General features: G+C 41.9%; 1 protein-coding gene, 1 long non-coding RNA gene and 7 other non-coding genes across 9 annotated transcripts; 6 read left to right on the plus strand and 3 right to left on the minus strand.

Moving 5' to 3' along the window:
- Nucleotides 1–6504: 6504 nt before the first annotated feature.
- LOC111079409 (general odorant-binding protein 56d) lies at nt 6505–7057 on the plus strand. The gene is made up of 2 exons (XM_022374586.2): nt 6505–6592; nt 6661–7057. The coding sequence occupies exons 1-2, from the start codon at nt 6542–6544 to the stop codon at nt 7000–7002; spliced, it is 393 nt and encodes a 130-aa protein (XP_022230278.2). The 5' UTR covers nt 6505–6541; the 3' UTR covers nt 7003–7057.
- A 944-nt stretch (nt 7058–8001) lies between these two features.
- Nucleotides 8002–8075, plus strand: Trnai-aau. Its single transcript has one exon. It is a non-coding gene; the product is annotated as a tRNA-Ile (tRNA).
- A 63-nt stretch (nt 8076–8138) lies between these two features.
- LOC111079415 lies at nt 8139–9284 on the plus strand. The gene is made up of 3 exons (XR_002608341.2): nt 8139–8238; nt 8303–8612; nt 8685–9284. It is a non-coding gene; the product is annotated as an uncharacterized LOC111079415 (long non-coding RNA).
- Nucleotides 9285–10843: 1559 nt separating this feature from the next.
- Trnam-cau lies at nt 10844–10915 on the minus strand. Its single transcript has one exon. It is a non-coding gene; the product is annotated as a tRNA-Met (tRNA).
- A 233-nt stretch (nt 10916–11148) lies between these two features.
- On the plus strand, nt 11149–11220 carry Trnam-cau. Its single transcript has one exon. It is a non-coding gene; the product is annotated as a tRNA-Met (tRNA).
- Nucleotides 11221–11561: 341 nt separating this feature from the next.
- On the minus strand, nt 11562–11633 carry Trnae-uuc. The gene has a single exon. It is a non-coding gene; the product is annotated as a tRNA-Glu (tRNA).
- Nucleotides 11634–12067: 434 nt separating this feature from the next.
- Trnae-cuc lies at nt 12068–12139 on the plus strand. The gene has a single exon. It is a non-coding gene; the product is annotated as a tRNA-Glu (tRNA).
- A 284-nt stretch (nt 12140–12423) lies between these two features.
- On the minus strand, nt 12424–12495 carry Trnae-uuc. The gene has a single exon. It is a non-coding gene; the product is annotated as a tRNA-Glu (tRNA).
- A 608-nt stretch (nt 12496–13103) lies between these two features.
- On the plus strand, nt 13104–13175 carry Trnae-uuc. Its single transcript has one exon. It is a non-coding gene; the product is annotated as a tRNA-Glu (tRNA).
- The last annotated feature ends 6707 nt before the right edge of the window (nt 13176–19882 follow it).

Here is a 19882-nt window from a genome sequence, read left to right on the forward strand (position 1 = left end):
CATATCCCCTTTTGGCATCAGTTTTGTAATTAATTGTATACAATATCTATGTTCGATAGTCGAACCTCTCACCTCACCCTAACGGCTGTGCTCTGCGGACCAGCGGCCCAATCCGCAAGCCTAGCAAAAAGCTACAGAAATTCAATTAGGCTTATCCACCCCATGCAAAAACAACAGCGCCCGCCAACCGACACCCACAAAAAACAACAGCATAACGGCTGCAACACCTGCGCAATTAATTAGTGTTTGCGGCATTAATTTCACACACAAAAAAAATGTATAAAATAAAAGATGAGAAAGGAAAACCAAAGCCAACCGCAGATAGGATAGTAAAGGATTGGTTGGGATGGGGTCAGCACAGGGAAAGCGAGGAATATGCGTCCAGCGTCCTTGGCGCGGGCTGTGATCCACATTTAGACCGGGAAATCTGAAACAACATTTCGCAATGGTCGTCCGGAATGGCCCCGAATCACTACGAGTAAGCTAGCAAAATCAAATATAGCAGATTTAGTTAATTTAAATTATAATGAGGCGCGTGGGACGGGGCCTAACCAAAGAGAAATCTCTCATCAGCAAAGAAAACAAGGAGTGAAAGAGCGGAAAACTTGTATAAATAAGGAAAAATCTTATTTGTGTTTGGGCGAATGATGAAAAAAAGTAGGATGCATAAAGGGATAGCTGAAATCTGTTTGCTCCGATCTCGTCTGTACTACTCGTACTGCACGCCTTGGTACGCGCAGATATCATAATTTCCACTTCTATAATTTGTTTATGATTATGGGCCGCATGCAAAATGAAACGCATTTAAGTAATTAAGCCATAAAAAGAATGGCGTGCTCTGCTCGGTCCTGTTCTCCATAAAAACCAGTCCATACTGCAATAAAATGCCAAAAACAAAACAATTAGGCAATTAAATGTCTTTCGTATTACCAAAAATTTTCGTTTTGGTAACAAAACGCGTCATAAAATAAGCCAAAATGTACTCTCACCCTCTGGAAGTTAATGGGACAAGGGAATGGGGATGGTGATGGTGGGGCAGGGGCAGGGGTGACACTAAAAATGGATCACAAAGGGGAGAAATTATGTGAAAATGTCTGCCTTTGCCTTTGGCTCGGCATCTGCTACTTCTATATAAAAGCACAAAAGAAAATGGGACAGCGAAAAAAGAAAAGGCCAAATGAAAGGGCGAAGGCGTATGCGAGTGTTTTAGTAATATTTATTGAATTCCAGTTAACGAAGCCAGAACCGATGAAGTGGAGGGTAAGGGTAAGGGGGATAGCACAGGCCCGGACAAACCAGAGCAGAATAAGAATCCGAGCCCGCCCCGAGTCAGAGGCCAAGCAAGCAAAGCTCACAAAGCATTTTCACGCACATTTTCCCCCCGCCACAGCAGTGGGGAAAATTCCGAACGCTGCAAAATGAATTCTTTTGTGACAAGTTCAATTCGGTTCCCCAGTGGCAGTGCCAGTACCAGCTCCCAGAGTCCGAATGGGAGTTCATATGGCAGCCCGACAGCAGATTGTTGGCGCTGTCATATAACGCATCAAAGACAGTCAGGTGAAGGAATGCAGTCCTCGTTCTGTAAGAAATTGAAAATCCCAACAGCGTGGAGCGAGATGAGATGAGGTGAGGTGAGGGAAGCGTCGCATCGCTGGCTGATGGGAAAATGGAAAATCTCAAGCTGTGAAAATCAGCAGAAAATGCGCTGCTTTAGTTCACATTATTGTCATGGCCCTGTGGATATTTTCCTGGGCGCTTGGAATTTTTAATAAGCGTTAAAGTTTATAACATTCTCAGCTCCACCCGAACCAGCTTCCAGATTCGACTCCACGCCCCCTCCCCGCCCTGCGCTAAGTCATCCGCATGGCACATATCGACAGAGCGGTATATCCCGGACTGAAAGACTGCTGAGGACCCAACAACGCCCGGCGACGACCGAAAGGTAAGCCAAGGGCATAAAGAGTCTCACATAAAACCGACTAATTAGGCAAAGCATCTAATTAGACGCACACCAGGGCCAACGAGGATATGCGTCCTTTGTGCCGCCTCGTAAAAGCCAAAGCCCCCAAATGACAACGTCGCTAAAAATTCTTATCGCCGGCACCAAAATTAAGCCCCCACACACAACAGCGGGCAGAAGCGAAACCCGAAAATATATTGTGGCAAAGGTTAAAGATGCGCCATGTTAAATGTGGAAATTGTTTAATCCACTTGAATCCGGCTCAGCAATTACAATTACAGGGCCGGACAGGGTCCGTGGTCAGCTGCATGAAATTGGAACCGGCTATGTCCGTGGGATGCCAGAAAAGTACATAGATTCCAGCTTACATTCGGAAAAGCACAACCCTCGCCCCAACTCCAGCGAAAGAAATAACGTGAAAAGAAAAGAAAAAAAAAAGAAAAGAAAAACCTATTTGCATTTTATTTGCTTTGTAATTTGATGGTCGATTGCGTTTTTTAGTGTGTAATGAGGTGGGCTGGCGCTGCCAATGGGTTCCTTACATATCTACATATTTTCCAGGGCCAGCACTAGAACCCCCCTCCCAGAAGGTTAAAGTTGGGACAACTTATTCCACGCATGGTTGGGATCGTTTTCCATTAGGCACCCACGGATAATGGTGGAATAAAAAAAAGCATTTTAATTTCTGTTTGAATATACTCTAATGGATATGGATATACATATCTACATAAAAATACATCTATACATATTTGTATGTACTCGTACTCTGGACAGAAAAATCTATCCATGGTTTCCATTCTCCCCCCAACTCTTTTAGTAACAATGGACTGGATCAAAAACGGATTCACCGCAATTTGTCATGCAATTATTGTTTCCAAAATTTGCCTTTTATTTCGTATCCGCGCAACAAGCAGGTTCCTGCGGGTCTCATTTGGAAATTACCATTCTAGGGGCACGCACGAGCGCATCAACAACACCCTGAGAATATTTAGGCGCTGTGCCACTGCGACGTGCAAAATTGATCAAAATAAATTGCATAAAATATTCCATTTACGTTCTGGCGCCAAGGCTGGGATGTTGCCCCCAAAAAATATTATCGTAAGCAGCATCTAATGCAATCAGAAAGTGTTGCAACGCCCGAGGGCTCTACTTATAGACGGGGGCTGGGGTGTTGGCCTCCTAGAACAAGGCGCATCTTGCCATTTATTTACCAGCTCCTCGCCGGGCAGTATTTTATTTGTGAGTTATGCCCGGAATTTCTGATAAGCTATCCGGATCAGGGATGGCTACTGGCAAGAGCTTTGGTTGCTTTATTTCTCCATAAATTACAGGGTCATATGGAAAGAACATGGCAATGTTTTGGGGATTCTTTGTCAAATTTTAATCACCTTGGGGCAGGCAGATACGGCTGCCTGCTGCCTGCTTTCAAAATAATTAGTAGCAATGATGCACTGTATTTTTTCGGTGTACAGACCAAGTCACACGCCCACACGCAGAATTACGCCCAAGCCTGCCCCGAGAGAAACTCGGTTTAATTTGAAATGGCAACAAAAGAGTTGATTATCTGCCCACGTGCGTCAAGCTCTCCCCACGTGCACTCCAATATGCAAATACATCAGCCAGTCATTAAATTAATTAAAAAGAGCTCTTCCCGGCAAATGACTTTGCCAAAACTTTCCACAGCTCCGCTCCAGCGAGATGTGTCAGCCCACTCCACTTGCATTTCCACATCGCCGTCGTATTTTGTAGCAGTAGCAGTAGCATCAGCAGTCGAGTTTGCACTGCAATTATCAGAAGGGCGGACTATTGTGCGGGATGCTTCAATTAGAAATAAATGAGTTCTTTTAATTTTAGGTATACAGTAGTCATGAGGGCAGTGCTTCTGCAATGATTTACAAGCTACTAAAACTTGCATAAGATATGGCAATACTTATCAGACACGTTAATGCCAGCCCCAAGATCGCTAGAATTAAGTATTATTTGAGGGAGCGAGAAGCAACGTAAAGTTTAATTATAATTCTCAATATATTCATTTGATGCATGCTTGTGAGTATAAGGAACTTGGGAATGCCCCATAATGCCCCACTCGTTGCATAAGCAAAGAAAAATGGTGGGGAGGGTAGGAAACAACCCTTAGTTCTTTCATAGTTTTCCACATATTACGCGGCTGACTATCCGCGCACTTGCTCCCCGAAAACTGTGGCGAGAGTTCATCAACCCTGCCCCCAAAAATCCAAGCCGCAAGGGGGGAGGCGAGACCGACCCCAAGGAATTGTCCACCAGCTACTGCTGATGATGATGCTGTTCCCGCCGTGGCGGCGGGGACTTATCGAAACCCTCCCCCAGGCTTGAGACAGGCAAAGCCTGGAACGAGAATAAACTAGGGCATACGATTTACTAATAACAATGATATAAGACATTTCCCCAAATGAGTATATAATAAAGCTAATGGAAAATTATGGAGCCTGGGGGGTGGCTCCATTCGGAGAAGTGGAATGGCAACAGTGACATCATATACAGACATATCAACTTAAGATACATTACAATAACCAAACAATTAATGTTCTTCTGCTATGATAATTTTGTTGTCTGGCTGAAATGAATTTTGCATTTCTCAATTTGAAATTGATTAAATTCCACTGCATTGAATTTATGGCCAAGCCATTTGGCATTCCCGTCCAGTGGCCAAATATTTATCACCTTCGCATATTGCACAGAACTAAACCTTTTTCAGAACCTAATGGCCTATTAAGGTGTTGCCCGAAATCGTGTTCGGCCAGCGATTTAAATGCAATTAAATGGAAGTGTCTGATGGGCATGCTTTATGGCCATCCCACACCAGAAAGGGGTGGATGGGGGGTGTACTGGACGGAAAGGAGTGGAGTTCAATTAATATAAATGAAATGGCCCAAAAAAATGGGCTCGTAAAAATGATAAGCACATTAAACGGGCACCAATAAATGTCTTTCCACTGACAATTTATTTATGAACTCAAATAACTTTTAAAGCATTTCATTTCAGTCAAATTCAAATTATTACCAAGCACCGCCAGCACCACCAGGTGCACATGTTTTTAGCGGTGGTTTTTTGACCCACCCCACCCCACCCAAAACCCCAAACACAGGAGAACAGAAAATGTCAACTTTTTGCCAGCCGAAAATTGTCAAATGCACAGAATTTTATGCGCCATACATTTATGTTGATGCGGTTTAAAAGTTTTTTAATTACATTTGCAGGAGACCCGCACACACACCCACACCCACACGCAAATCAGAAACAGGAGCAGTCCTTTTTGGTACACACATGCCAGTATATGAGTGTGGGTGCATGCGTCATTTGGAATATATTTTACTCTTTGTGATTGTATTTGGCTGTGAAAATGTTCAAAACTCATTTAATTTGAAACAAATTAGAAACGATAACACACAAAAGTGAGTTGTTGTTTTGTTTGGAGGTGGGATGGATGCTGTTTTCCTGGCGATAGATATGGCTATGGAGCTCTTCAACAGAGCCATTTTGACACTAATGAAAATTGGAGTGTGTTTCGTAGAAAACAATGGCCCTAAAAGGTGGGAGTTTCATCGGTCTTTGCAAGCTTGATTTCTGTCATTATTTATAGTACACTAAATTGGTAAATTTTGTTGGCTATTTTAATTACTGAATACCCAAGCATACATACATACGAGTATAAGTAAATTACTCTTCTCGTTAACAGCTTGCCATTTTCTAGATTTTAAAAGGCTCTTTACGAATTATCATTAGCCGATGACAAGCTGAAAATGTGACCAAACTGACATTAACCCCATTAAATTTCAGTTAAATTTGCCTATGCATTAGCATCTATTCCCACATCCTCCCCGACCGATTCGCCCCTTGTCACTTGCTTGTCAATCATCCATCACTACTGCCCCAAGAAAGAGAGCCCACCCCATCAGAGCTGCTGGACTGTAGCAAGTTTTTGCTACTTATACTTATCTAAACCGCAGCAGAAACTAATTACTAAAGCGCCTCTCTGCCTGTGCAAGCAGTGGATATTATCTAAGGCAGAACCGATGCAGAGTCTCCCCTATCTCTAACCCTGAATCACAAACGAGAGAGCTCATCATTCATCTGGCTGGGCCTGTGGGGCCCAAGCAAACATGGCCTGGCCAGCAAGTGAAAGCCAGCCCAATGATATCAGTTCTCTGGGATCTGATGTGACCCAAATATGTTGGGCCTGACTACTGAGTAAGCCACGTCAGGACAACGAATTTTAAAGCACCATACCCAAGGATGAGCAAACTATTAATAAGCGGCGATGTCTTGCGTAAATATTGCCTTGGCAATACAAATATTAAATGAGTGATAGTTTTTTCGTTCCGATCTTACAGTGGCAATACAAACCGAAAGTCATCGTGGTAAAGTGGTTTCGAAATGAGAGAAAAGAGAACTTTGCCAACTCTCAGCGATTAAACAAAATAAATGCTAATCAGTATCGGGGCCAAAGTCCAGATTTTAAGATCGCATAAAAGCACGCTGCCCACGGAGTCAACTCAACAGTTTCGCTTCCACAAAGTTCTAAGCAACTTCTCGATCAGCATCATGAAAGTATTCATCGTATTGGCTGCCTTCGCCGCACTGGCCGCTGCTGTTGTAAGTCGTATTACTCCCGTATTACCCCTCTACTATTATGACTCTAACTCTACTTCAATTACTCGCAGGAGCTGACGGACACACAGAAGGCCGAGGTTAAGGAGAGGGCCAAGGCTTGCGCCGAGCAAGAGGGAGTCACCAAGGAGCAGGCTCTGGCCCTACGCGCCGGCAATTTCGAGGATGCCGATCCAAAGGTCAAGTGCTTTGCCAATTGCTTCCTAGAGAAGACCGGCTTCGTGGTCGATGGCCAGATCAAGCAAGACGTGGTCCTAACCAAGCTGGGACCCATTGCCGGCGACGACAAGGTGAAGGCGGTCCAGGCCAAGTGCGACTCTCTCAAAGGCGCCAACAAGTGCGAAACCAGCTATGAGCTGTACAAGTGCTATCACCAGAACCGGGCTCAGATCTAACTCAAGAATCTCATATTCTTAGCCGGACAAATACACCTACACATTTAATTCCAAAGGCAGTTCTACTTACGTTTGCTTGGGTTGGGTTTCTGGAGCTGGCTCTGGACTTCAATTTGGGCTCTGGCAAGGCTATCGATTGATCGAATAATGGCATTGCAGTCCACAGAAACCATTCGAGGCTGGCTCAAGAAGGTGTTCCGGCATGACGCCTGATCGACAGACCCTGCTGCACTGGGGCTTTTCACACTGGGCCGACTGGAAGTTTGATTAGTAAATCTCTTGATCCCTCTTCGGCAACACGTTTTTAATTAATTTTCCATTCAACAATTTTCAGTGCGTTACCTCGCTATTACCCACACTCTCTCCTCTGTATCTTTGAGCAAATATCTACGGCTATGGCTATGGCTCCAGCTCCCTGTAGCCGCAATTCAAAAAGCAAACAAAGTCTCGTCTCGTCCACAAACAATTTGACACCCAGAGCTGGAGCAGGAGCAGGAACTGTTCCATCCAGGAACAACAAATACTATGTGTATGTATCACAATTGTTTGCGTATTTGTTTGCCAAGAACAATAAGCTGGCTGTGTACGTATCCTGGCCGGTTGTGTGAGGCTGTCTAGTGTAGGGCAATTCTTGGGGGAAAATTCCCTAATTGATTTTGGTAATGTTGCTTTTTAATGAAGTGTCAAATGTGTTTCTTGTGATACATGTGGCTTCCGGCCATGAGGTGGAAGCAGGACTCAACTCTCAGAGGAGCATAGGAGAGAGCTCTTATTGTGCTGTAGCACTGCAGATTTTGGCGAATGTTTAATTCATTATAGGTTGGAGAGATTCTAATGAATCATGAGGTAGCAAAGCAAAGCAAAATATTCTTTGTATATGTATTATCTATTAATAGTTATCCCTGAATATCTAAAAATAGCTCTGCAATAACAAATATAGAAAAAGGAAGCCCATACCCATACGCGGAAAATGCTCTCTGAACACGCCAGCGGCACCAAGGCCCATTAGCTCAGTTGGTTAGAGCGTCGTGCTAATAACGCGAAGGTCGCGGGTTCGATCCCCTCATGGGCCAGAAAATTTTTTCTCATATATTTTTTTTGTTCCTGGCATTCCTTTTGTTTTCATTCAGTTTGCACTTTCTGGCCATAAACGAAATTGAAATTGTGGAGTCTCACTTGGCCAGCTCGCAACTGGAGTTTGTTTGTGCTGGACCCACAAAATAGATTTGCCGCAATGTAATTGAGTATTTGTATTCAATTAAGACTTATTTCAATATTTGCATAAATGCTGCTGGACCAGTGCGCCAGACAACCCCACAGACAGCAGAGCCAAACCGAATAGAGCCGAGTGGTGGAGTGCAGTGGAGTGTCTGGTGGAGTCCAGTCCTCAAGCGTGTATAAATCCCTCATATGTTCGGGCATAATTTGGTGAAACGAAACTCAAACAAACAACTGGAGGAGAGAGAGAGCAGGAAGGCATCCAGAGACCAGTGGCCAAATCTGTAGCTCTGGTGTGGGTGCATGTGTGCCAACTGTCTGATTTTGACAGCCCGCATAAAGCGACCAAAGGACGCAGACGACAACGTTTCCCGTGATGACACGATGACTAGGTAAACACTCGTGGAAAGGGCTGGCTAAATGCATTACCATCTGACTACCCTCCCGCCATCCGCCATCCGCAGTCTCTTCCCAATTTGGCGACAAAAACTGCCACAAATATTAATTTTTATTATTCAAACATTGCTTTAATTACATTATTTTTGCGTATGGCCCACGAACAAACCTTCCGCACTGCACCGCTCCGCACGGCACCCACTTGACGTGTGTGGCAAGCTCTTCGGTTGCATTCAGTCCTTTCCCCATCACTCTGATCAATCACTGGAAAATTGGATTTTCATATGTGCGCGCCATGGTTGCCGTTCTGGTTAAGGGGCGTTCGGCGGCGGTGCCTGTACCTTGTGGTGATGAAAATCAGTCGGTGCCACTCGCTCCATGTTTGACAAGCACAAACAGAAACTTAATCAGAATCCATGGATTGGTCAATAATTTTTAAACACAAATCAAGTGTTAACTGGGGGCTTAATTGTGGGTTGAGCGACAAGTACAAAAAAAGGGGAGGAAAAAAGAGTTGAAGTCAGGAAAAACATGAAAATGTAACTATGAATTTCAGGGCATTTTTTTGTAACAAGGTAAAAAATGTTTTTTATGGTTGAATGGTTAAAAGATGTATGATTTAAATTTTACGTTGAGTATAGTACATCGTGTATGCAGCATTTTTAATATCTGAAGAGTTTTATTGCTAAAATAAAAAAAATGAATTCAACCTTTAATGTGAAATTTCAATGCAATTAAATCATTAAATTCGACGTTTATGAAGGGAAGAACGTTTCAATCGGCTAATAGCATTTTCAACAAAATCCAAAACAAGAAACCACAAATGTCCGTCCCCACGTGGGATTTTAACACTCGGCAGCTGCGAGTGACTGCGTCAAACCCAATCCTGTCGGAACCCTTTGCTGCCCCAACCATTCCCCAGTCAATAGAAACACGTCCGGCCATATGGAGAGACCAACAAGCAGTGGATGGAGGGGCAAAGTGTCCAGTTTATTTTTTGCCTGGCCATTCATCGAATACGTTGGATCCGGATGCTGGGCTGACGGAAATTCGATTTATTTTCATCAATATTCAATGTCATTGCAACATCTTCGTGGGCAAACCCAAAAGCGTACATCAGGCATGTCACAGGAAAACCACCAGCAGCAACCAAAAGGAACCATCAGAGTGAGGGATCCCAGCCGGGCTCCATGGAAATGGACTTTGTGGCTTGAAGCTTTTTGTGGTGTTTCGCTATTAAAATTTGATGCGCATGTTGTTGTCTCGTTGTCGCAGGTGCACGTGCCACAGGAGTGATCCTATGGACCCATGGAGCCCCTGTCAAGCGGGGCGGCAGTCTGGCGCAGTTGTGGCCATTCGTCTATTCAGTTTTTGTGCACTTGATGCGCTCTCTGCGCTGCCATTGCATATTTAAACAAATTTATTTGGAATTTAGTGTTTGCGGTTGGTTCACCCAAAAACGCCAGAGGGTGGGACCGGATGGTTCGGTGCACATTCGAAGCGCTCTTTTAAGTGGCGCGAAAATTAATTAAAATTTTTGAAATTGATTGACAAATATGTCAGTTTGATTGGCAGCTCTCTGGCGTGGCTGAACATATTTTGTTTGATTTCCCATTTCAGTATTTTCAAAATGAACGCTGCAGTTAAGTCCCTAATTATTAAATACTATATACCGGGTGCAAAGGGTTGCATGGATACCAACTTTAAAGTCTTCTCGTTAGCAGCCCTAAAATGTAGCACCTCCGGTGGCTGCCTGTCAGAAATCTCGCCTCACGTTGAAATGCAAACAGAATCGAGAAAAATCAACATGAGAATGCGCTGAGCGTGTGGTCTCCCAGGCATACGTATGTATGTATCTGTGGCAGTTGGCCAAAGGTAAAGCCGGCATCATCGTCATCATGTGTGGGAGAGAGTGAGATTCGAGTCCGCGAAGTCCGTGGCTGCATGCAACGCCGCGATAAGGGCGGCGCCATGGCAGAGAGTAAATACATAATCCACGTGAGTCGGTGGCCGGCGAATCAAATGCGACGGGACACGCATTGTGTGCATGAGAGACACTTAATAGTATAACTACCTGTGCTCGGCATCTATTTGCAGATTTAAGATTTTTCATGAAATGTGTTATTAGCCAGGCTCTGTCTGAGACTCCTTCATAATATTCAAAGGCTTGTGCTATTCTATGACCTTCGTGATATGCAACAAAAAAAAAGGAAGGGCACAGTTTGAATAGCAGAGCAAGGTTTCGATCCTCGGACCTCTGGGTTATGGGCCCAGCACGCTTCCACTGCGCCACTCTGCTAGTTGAAGGTCCTACGCGAAAAAGTATCTGTTGTATTGGAAAATTTTAGGAGTAAATTTTTTATTAATAACGAATAATATTTTAAAATTTTAAAAAGAAAAAAGATTGGATCGAAAATAAAAAAATAAAGAATACTTGTAGTCTGAGATAATTCATAAAAATCAAAGCCAATAAACATCATTAAAAAACTCCATTTTTTTAATGTAGCCCTTTTGTCAAAATTTGTGACAACTAGCAGAGTGGCGCAGTGGAAGCGTGCTGGGCCCATAACCCAGAGGTCCGAGGATCGAAACCTTGCTCTGCTATCAAGTTGTGCGAAATTGTCGTTTCGCTACTTTTTTATGCATACAACGATGACCATCATGTAACACAGTTTTAAGCAAAACCAGCTATTTCATTTTCAATATTTATTTAGCTTACTATTAGGTGTAATTTATTTATGTACATATGTATGTACATACATATATGTACATATGTGATGACATATTATTTCTAACAATACTGCATCATATGGGATGACCTTAATAGGAAGAGACAAACCTTGTTCCAAAAATACATATGTATGTACTACTATGCAACCAATATGAGTTAAGGAAAGTCGGTATTGTAAATTATAAATCAATTGAAAATCATAAAAAAAAACTATTTCCCATACCGGGAATCGAACCCGGGCCTTCTGGGTGAAAGCCAGATATCCTAGCCACTAGACCATATGGGATATATAATATTCCGGTCCAAAAGTGCATTTTCGTAGAAAACATAGTTCGGTTTTTATTTTTATAAATGTATTTGAAAAATCAGTTTGCACGGAACAATAGTTCTTGTTATTAAACAAATTTAAAACTAAAATTGTATGAGGACAGTATATGTACATATGTATGTATATGCAGATTACTCTATGATAAGAAGAAAATAAACGTTTGTCTATGAATATCTTCGACGCACAAAACCACATTTGTAGGCAATGAAACACTATTAAAATTAAATCTTTGATATTAAGTAAAAGTTCCTTAACATTTAACGTTGGTCACATTTTTTAACATACGATATTTGTTGTTTTACGTGCTTGGGTTGTGTGTGTGATGAAGGTATTGATATGTGTTGTCTTTGGTTTTACATCTCAATTATAGATTTGGTGAAATAGCCTGCATCTCCCATATTGTCTAGTGGTTAGGATATCCGGCTCTCACCCGGAAGGCCCGGGTTCAATTCCCGGTATGGGAAGCTATGTGCTGACTTTTTTTCTCTATTTTTTAAAGGATCGATTTGTAAATATATTTCACTTTCCTCTGTAAATATCCCATCAAATTATAAATTTCAAAGTGTATTTGATTTGTATTTTTTTTATTTTCAAAACATGTTTAAAATTGCAAAGCGGTTTATTTCCGTAGACCCTAACGACATATCATATCTCCAAAAAGTAAATTAAATATTCAGCCAATATGAGTGAGTTTAAGCAAAATTTGTAAAATTTAATTGAAATTGTTATAAAAATTATAAAAAATTACTTCCCATACCGGGAATCGAACCCGGGCCTTCTGGGTGAAAGCCAGATATCCTAGCCACTAGACCATATGGGATATATTTTTTGTTGGTCCAAAAGTGCATTTTGGTACAGAAGGTTTTGAATTGGGTATTTTTTACCATTTACTGAAATCAGGTACATATGTATGTATGCATACATGTCATATGAAACAAAAAAATATTTTTGTTATTAAAAAAATGTAAAACAACAAAATAATGGAAAAGTTACAGTGGAAAATAATAATTTATGTAGATTACTATTAAAAAAAAAAAAGTTAGTTCGTCTGCCCACACATTTGAATTCCAACCACGCAATCCGCACATGTAAGTACAAATGTCCAGTACATAATATATAAAAAAAGTTCTTTTGTTCCTAAAAGCGTCTAACGTGCATTGTTTAGGAATTTTTACTCAACACAGTTTTTAATACAACAGCTTTTCAATGTCTACCGACCAAAAGTTGATTTCCATTGGCATATGTTTCTGTATGTTTCTGGCTGAATATACAATACTTTAATTTCAATTGTAAATTTTACATAAAATTCGTTCCATTGTTTAAAGTGATTTGTATGTATATGTTGTAAATGATTTCATTATATTGTTAAAATTAACTAATTCAAAACCGTCTGTAAGAAAATGCACTTTTGGACCAAGAAAAAATATATCCCATATGGTCTAGTGGCTAGGATATCTGGCTTTCACCCAGAAGGCCCGGGTTCGATTCCCGGTATGGGAAGGAATTTTTTAACAAATATTTAATTTACAGTACTTACCAATTACAATTTACCTATTTTGCTTAAACTCATATTGGTTGCATAATTAAAAATTATATAATTAATTATAATTTTTAACTGCCTAAACCGATTCTGTCCTGAGATTTCAGGTTACGTAAATGTGTGTGTGCCATGTATTCTCACATGCTGTGCTTGTGTGGGTTCTACAATTTTTGGCCCCTTGAATCGAAATTGGTTTTTATTCCCGTACTCAAAAAGAATGCAGGGTTATATTGTATTTGTGGTAAAAGTGGATGTGTGTAACGCAGATAAGGAAACGTTTCCGACCCCATAAAGTATATATACTCATAATCTGTGGAGTAGAGTCGCGTCCCCAGAAGCGACTCTCACGTTTCTCCTCGTTTCGATCTAATTTCTCTCATTTTCTGCCTCCACTTTCCACCGCTCAAACGGCAGAAAACCGTTAAATTCAAATCTTAGATACCAGGCGCACAGAAATCAGCAGAAGGTCGCTGCTTTTCTTAAATTCTCGTTTTTTCTTGTTTCTCGTTGCTCCCTCTTTTCGCTCTAATTTTTCTCATTTTCTGCCTCCACTTTCCACCGCTCAAATGGCAGAAAACCGTTAAATTCAAATCTTAGATACCTGGCGCACAGAAATCAGCAGAAGGTCGCTGATTTTTTTAAATTCTCGTTTTTTCTTGTTTCTCTTTGTTTCTCGTTGCTCTCTCTTTTCGCTCTAATTTTTCTCATTTTCTGCCTCCACTTTCCACCGCTCAAATGGCAGAAAACCGTTAAATTCAAATATGAGATACCAGGCGCACAGAAATCAGCAGAAGGTCGCTGCTTTTTTTTAATTCTCGTTTTTTCTTGTTTCTCTTTGTTATTCGTTGCTCTCTCTTTTCGCTACAATTTTCCTCATTTTCTGCCTCCACTTTTCACCGCTCAAATGGCAGAAAACCGTTAAATTCAAATCTGAGATACCAGGCGCACAGAAATCAGCAGAAGGTCGCTGCTTTTTTTAAATTATCGTTTTTTCTTGTTTCTCTTTGTTATGCGTTGCTCTCTCTTTTCGCTAAAATTTTTCTCATTTTCTGCCTCCACTTTCCACCGCTCAAATGGCAGAAAACCGTTAAATTCAAATCTGAGATACCAGGCGCACAGAAATCAGCAGAAGGTCGCTGCTTTTTTTAAATTCTCGTTTTTTCTTGTTTCTCTTTGTTATTCGTTGCTCTCTCTTTTCGCTAAAATTTTTCTCATTTTCTGCCTCCACTTTCCACCGCTCAAATGGCAGAAAACCGTTAAATTCAAATCTGAGATACCAGGCGCACAGAAATCAGCAGAAGGTCGCTGCTTTTTTTAAATTCTCGTTTTTTCTTGTTTCTCTTTGTTTCTCGTTGCTCTCTCCTTTCGCTCTAATTTTTCTCATTTTCTGCCTCCACTTTCCACCGCTCAAATGGCCGAAAACAGTTAAATTCAAATCTGAGATACCAGGCGCACAGAAATCAGCAGAAGGTCGCTGTTTTTTAAATTCCGTTTTCTGTTTCTCTTTGTTCTCGTTGCTCTCTCTTTTCGCTACAATTTTTCTCATTTTCTGCCTCCACTTTCCACCGCTCAAATGGCGAAAACCGTTAAATTCAAATATGAGATACCAGGCGCACAGAAATCAGCAGAAGGTCGCTGTTTTTTTTAATTCTCGTTTTTTCTGTTTCTCTTTGTTTTCGTTGCTCTCTCTTTTCGCTCTAATTTTCCTCATTTTCTGCCTCCACTTTCCACCGCTCAAATGGCAGAAAACCGTTAAATTCAAATCTAGATACCAGGCACACAGAAATCAGCAGAAGGTCGCTGCTTTTTTTAAATTCTCGTTTTTTCTTGTTTTCTTTGTTATTCGTTGCTCTCTCCTTTCGCTAAAATTTTTCTCATTTTCTGCCTCCACTTTCCACCGCTCAAATGGCAGAAAACCGTTAAATTAAATCTGAGATACCAGGCGCACAGAAATCAGCAGAAGGTCGCTGCTTTTTTTAAATTCTCGTTTTTTCTTGTTTCTCTTTGTTATGCGTTGCTCTCTCTTTTCGGTAAAATTTTTCTCATTTTCTGCCTCCACTTTCCACCGCTCAAATGGCGGAAAACCGTTAAATTCAAATATGAGATACCAGGCGCACAGAAATCAGCAGAAGGTCGCTGCTTTTTTTAAATTCTCGTTTTTCTTGTTTCTCTTTGTTATTCGTTGCTCTCTCTTTTCGCTACAATTTTTCTCATTTTCTGCCTCCACTTTCCACCGCTCAAATGGCAGGAAACCGTTAAATTCAAATCTGAGATACCAGGCACACAGAAATCAGCAGAAGGTCGCTGCTTTTTTTAAATGCTCGTTTTTTCGTGTTTCTCTTTGTTTCTCGTTGCTCTCTCCTTTCGCTCTAATTTTTCTCATTTTCTGCCTCCACTTTCCACCGCTCAAATGGCAGAAAACCGTTAAATTCAAATCTGAGATACCAGGCGCACAGAAATCAGCAGAAGGTCGCTGCTTTTTTTAAATTCTCGTTTTTCTTGTTTCTCTTTGTTATTCGTTGCTCCTCTTTTCGCTACAATTTTTCTCATTTTCTGCCTCCACTTTCCACCGCTCAAATGGCAGAAAACCGTTAAATTCAAATCTAGATACCAGGCGCACAGAAATCAGCAGAAGGTCGCTGTTTTTTTAAATTCTCGTTTTTCTTGTTCTCTTTGTTTTCGTTGCTCTCTTTCGCTCAATTTTTCTCATTTTCTGCCTCCACTTCCACCGCTCAAATGGCAGAAAACCGTTAAATTCAAATTGAGATACCAGGCGCACAGAAATCAGCAGAAGGTCGCTGCTTTTTTTAATTCTCGTTTTTTCTTGTTTTTCTTTGTTTCTCGTTGCTCTCTCCTTTCGCTCTAATTTTTCTCATTTTCTGCCTCCACTTTCCACCGCTCAAATGGCAGAAAACCGTTAAATTCAAATCTGAGATACCAGGCGCACAGAAATCAGCAGAAGGTCGCTGCTTTTAAATTCGTTTTCTGTTCTCTTTGTCGTTGCTCTCCCGCAAATCCACTGCCCCACCCACCGCCAAATGGCAGAAACCGTTAAATCAAATCGAGTACCAGGCGCCAGAAATCAGCAGAAGGTCGCTGCTTTTAAATTCTCGTTCTTGTTTCTCTTTTTCGTTGCCCCTCTCGCTCAATCCATTCTGCCCCACCCACCGCTCAAATGGCAAACCGAACAACAGACCCAACGCAGAAGGCCAACCGCTTCCTGTCGTTGCCCTCTTTTCGCCAATTTTTCTCATTTTCTGCCTCCACTTTCCACCGCTCAAATGGCAGGAAACCGTTAAATTCAAATTGAGATACCAGGCGCACAGAAATCAGCAGAAGGTCGCTGCTTTTTTTAAATTCTCGTTTTTTCTTGTTTCTCTTTGTTATTCGTTGCTCTCTCTTTTCGCTACAATTTTTCTCATTTTCTGCCTCCACTTTCCACCGCTCAAATGGCAGGAAACCGTTAAATTCAAATCTGAGATACCAGGCGCACAGAAATCAGCAGAAGGTCGCTGCTTTTTTTAAATGCTCGTTTTTTCGTGTTTCTCTTTGTTATTCGTTGCTCTCTCTTTCGCTAAAATTTTTCTCATTTCTGCCCCACTCCACCCCAGGCGAAACCTTAAAAAGACCAGGCGCGACGCGAGGTCGCTCTTAAACCGCGTACGTTGCTCCTCTTCATTTCCATTCTGCCCCCACTTCCACCCCAAATGGCAGAAACCTTAAATTCAAATCTGAGATACCAGGCGCACAGAAATCAGCAGAAGGTCGCTGCTTTTTTTAAATTCTCGTTTTTTCTTGTTCTCTTTGTTATTCGTTGCTCTCTCTTTTCGCTACAATTTTTCTCATTTTCTGCCTCCACTTTCCACCGCTCAAATGGCAGAAACCGTTAAATTCAAATCTGAGATACCAGGCGCACAGAAATCAGCAGAAGGTCGCTGCTTTTTTAAATCTCGTTTTTTCTTGTTTCTCTTTGTTTTCGTTGCTCCTCCTTTCGCCTAATTTTTCTCATTTTCTGCCTCCACTTTCCACCGCTCAAATGGCAGAAAACCGTTAAATTCAAATCTGAGATACCAGGCGCACAGAAATCAGCAGAAGGTCGCTGCTTTTTTTAAATTCTCGTTTTTTCTTGTTCTCTTTGTTATTCGTTGCTCTTTTTTTCGCTACAATTTTTCTCATTTTCTGCCTCCACTTCCACCGCTCAAATGGCAGAAAACCGTTAAATTCAAATCAGATACCAGGCGCACAGAAATCAGCAGAAGGTCGCTGCTTTTTTTAAATTCTCGTTTTTCTTGTTTCTCTTTGTTCTCGTTGCTCCCTCTTTCGCTCAATTCTCATTTTCTGCCCCACTTCCACCGCCAAATGGCAGAAACCGTAAATTCAAATTGAGTCAGGCGCAGAATAGCAGAAGGTCCTGCTTTTTTTAATTCTCGTTTTTTCTTGTTCTCTTTGTTATTCGTTGCTCCTCTTTCGCTACAATTTTCCTCATTTTCTGCCTCCACTTTCCACCGCCAAATGGCAAAACCGTTAACAAAGATCCAGGCCAATCGCGAGGCCTCTTTTTACTCCTGACCCCCCCCCCCCACCCCCCCAATGGCAGACCTTCCCCCCCCCCCCCCCCCCGCCAAATGGCGAACCTAGAACCAGGCGCCAAATCACAGAAGGTCCTCTTTTTTAAATTCTCGTTTTTTCTTGTTTTCTTGGCCCCACCCTTCCCCCCCCCCAAATGGCGAAACCGTAAACAAATGAGTCCGGCCCGACCGGCCTCTCGTTTCCTTTGTCCCTCCACTCTTCCCCCCCCCCGCTCAAATGGCGAAAACGTTAAATTCAAATCTGAGCGGCGCCGACGGGTGGTTTTTTTACCGTGTCTCTCCCCTCCCGTCGGCCCGATCCGGTCCTTTTCCTTTTTCTGTTCTTTTTTTCGGCCTCCCCCCTGTCCGGGTCCTCTTCCTGCTTCGCCCTCTCCTCTTTCCTCCCCCCCCCCCCCATCGCCCCCTCCACCTTGGCAGAAACCGTTAATTCATGGCCAGCCCAGAATCAGCAGAGGTCTGCTTTTTTTTTGGGCCCCCCCCCCCGGGCCCCCCCCTCCGCCCGGGTCGCCCCGCCGTTTTTTAATTTAACGGTTTTCTGCCATTTGAGCGGTGGAAAGTGGAGGCAGAAAATGAGAAAAACTGTAGCGAAAAGAGAGAGCAACGAATAACAAAGAGAAACAAGAAAAAAAGAATTTAAAAAAAGCAGCGACCTTCTGCTGATTTCTGTGCGCCTGGTATTCAGATTTGAATTTAACGGTTTTCTGCCATTTGAGCGGTGGAAAGTGGAGGCAGAAAATGAGAAAAATTGTATCGAAAAGAGAGAGCAACGAATAACAAAGAGAAACAAGAAAAAAGAGAATTAAAAAAAGAGCGACCTTCTGCTGATTTCTGTGCGCCTGGTATCTCAGATTTGAATTTAATGGTTTTGCCATTTGAGGTGGAAAGTGGAGGCAGAAAATGAGAAAAATTGTAGCGAAAAGAGAGAACAACGAATAACAAAGAGAAACAAGAAAAAAGAGAATAAAAAAAGCAGCGACCTTCTGCTATTTCTGTGGCTATTTGATTTAGGTTGCTTTAGGGGGGAGAAGAGAAAATTAGGAAGGAGAGAGAAGAATAAAAGAGAAACAAGAAAAAACGAGAATTTAAAAAAAGCAGCGACCTTCTGCTGATTTCTGTGCGCCTGGTATCTCAGATTTGAATTTAACGGTTTTCTGCCATTTGAGCGGTGGAAAGTGGAGGCAGAAAATGAGAAAAATTGTAGCGAAAATAGAGAGAACGAATAACAAAGAGAAACAAGAAAAAACGAGAATTTAAAAAAAGCAGCGACCTTCTGCTGATTTCTGTGCGCCTGGTATCTCAGATTTGAATTTAATGGTTTTCTGCCATTTGAGCGGTGGAAAGTGGAGGCAGAAAATGAGAAAAATTGTAGCGAAAAGAGAGAGCAACGAAAAACAAAGAGAAACAAGAAAAAGAGATTTAAAAAAAGCAGCGACCTTCTGCTGATTTCTGTGCGCCTGTATTCAATTTGTTGGCCTTGGGGCGAAAGGGACGACCTTCTGGTTTCTGCGGGGGGAAGTGGAGGCAGAAATGAATTAGGAAGGAGAGAAAGAAATAAAAAAGAAAAAAGAAAAACGAGAATTTAAAAAAGCAGCGACCTTCTGTGATTTTGTGCGCCTGTATCTCAGATTTGAATTTAACGGTTTTCTGCCATTTGAGCGGTGGAAAGTGGAGGCAGAAAATGAGAAAAATTTTAGCGAAAAGAGAGAGCAACGAATAACAAAAAGAGAAACAAGAAAAAACGAGAATTTAAAAAAAGCAGCGACCTTCTGCTGATTTCTGTGCGCCTGGTATCTCAGATTTGAATTTAACGGTTTTCTGCCATTTGAGCGGTGGAAAGTGGAGGCAGAAAATGAGAAAAATTAGAGCGAAAGGAGAGAGCAACGAATAACAAAAAAAAAACAAGAAAAAACGAGAATTAAAAAAAGCAGCGACCTTCTGCTGATTTCTGTGCGCCTGGTATCTCAGATTTGAATTTAACGGTTTTCTGCCATTTGAGCGGTGGAAAGTGGAGGCAGAAAATGAGAAAAATTGTAGCGAAAAGAGAGAGCAACGAATAACAAAGAGAAACAAGAAAAAAC

The sequence above is a fragment of the Drosophila obscura genome, unplaced genomic scaffold (genome assembly GCF_018151105.1).
Source record: "Drosophila obscura isolate BZ-5 IFL unplaced genomic scaffold, ASM1815110v1 contig_186, whole genome shotgun sequence".
In the NCBI taxonomy this organism is placed as follows: Eukaryota; Metazoa; Arthropoda; class Insecta; order Diptera; family Drosophilidae; genus Drosophila; species Drosophila obscura.

What these genes read in the sequence shown, in the direction of transcription:
- LOC111079409 (XM_022374586.2), top strand. Translation starts at nt 6,542, where the DNA reads ATGAAAGTATTCATCGTATTGGCTGCCTTCGCCGCACTGGCCGCTGCT. An exon ending in CCGCACTGGCCGCTGCTGTT is followed by an intron (nt 6,593 to 6,660) that starts GTAAGTCGTATT and finishes AATTACTCGCAG; the next exon opens with GAGCTGACGGACACACAGAA.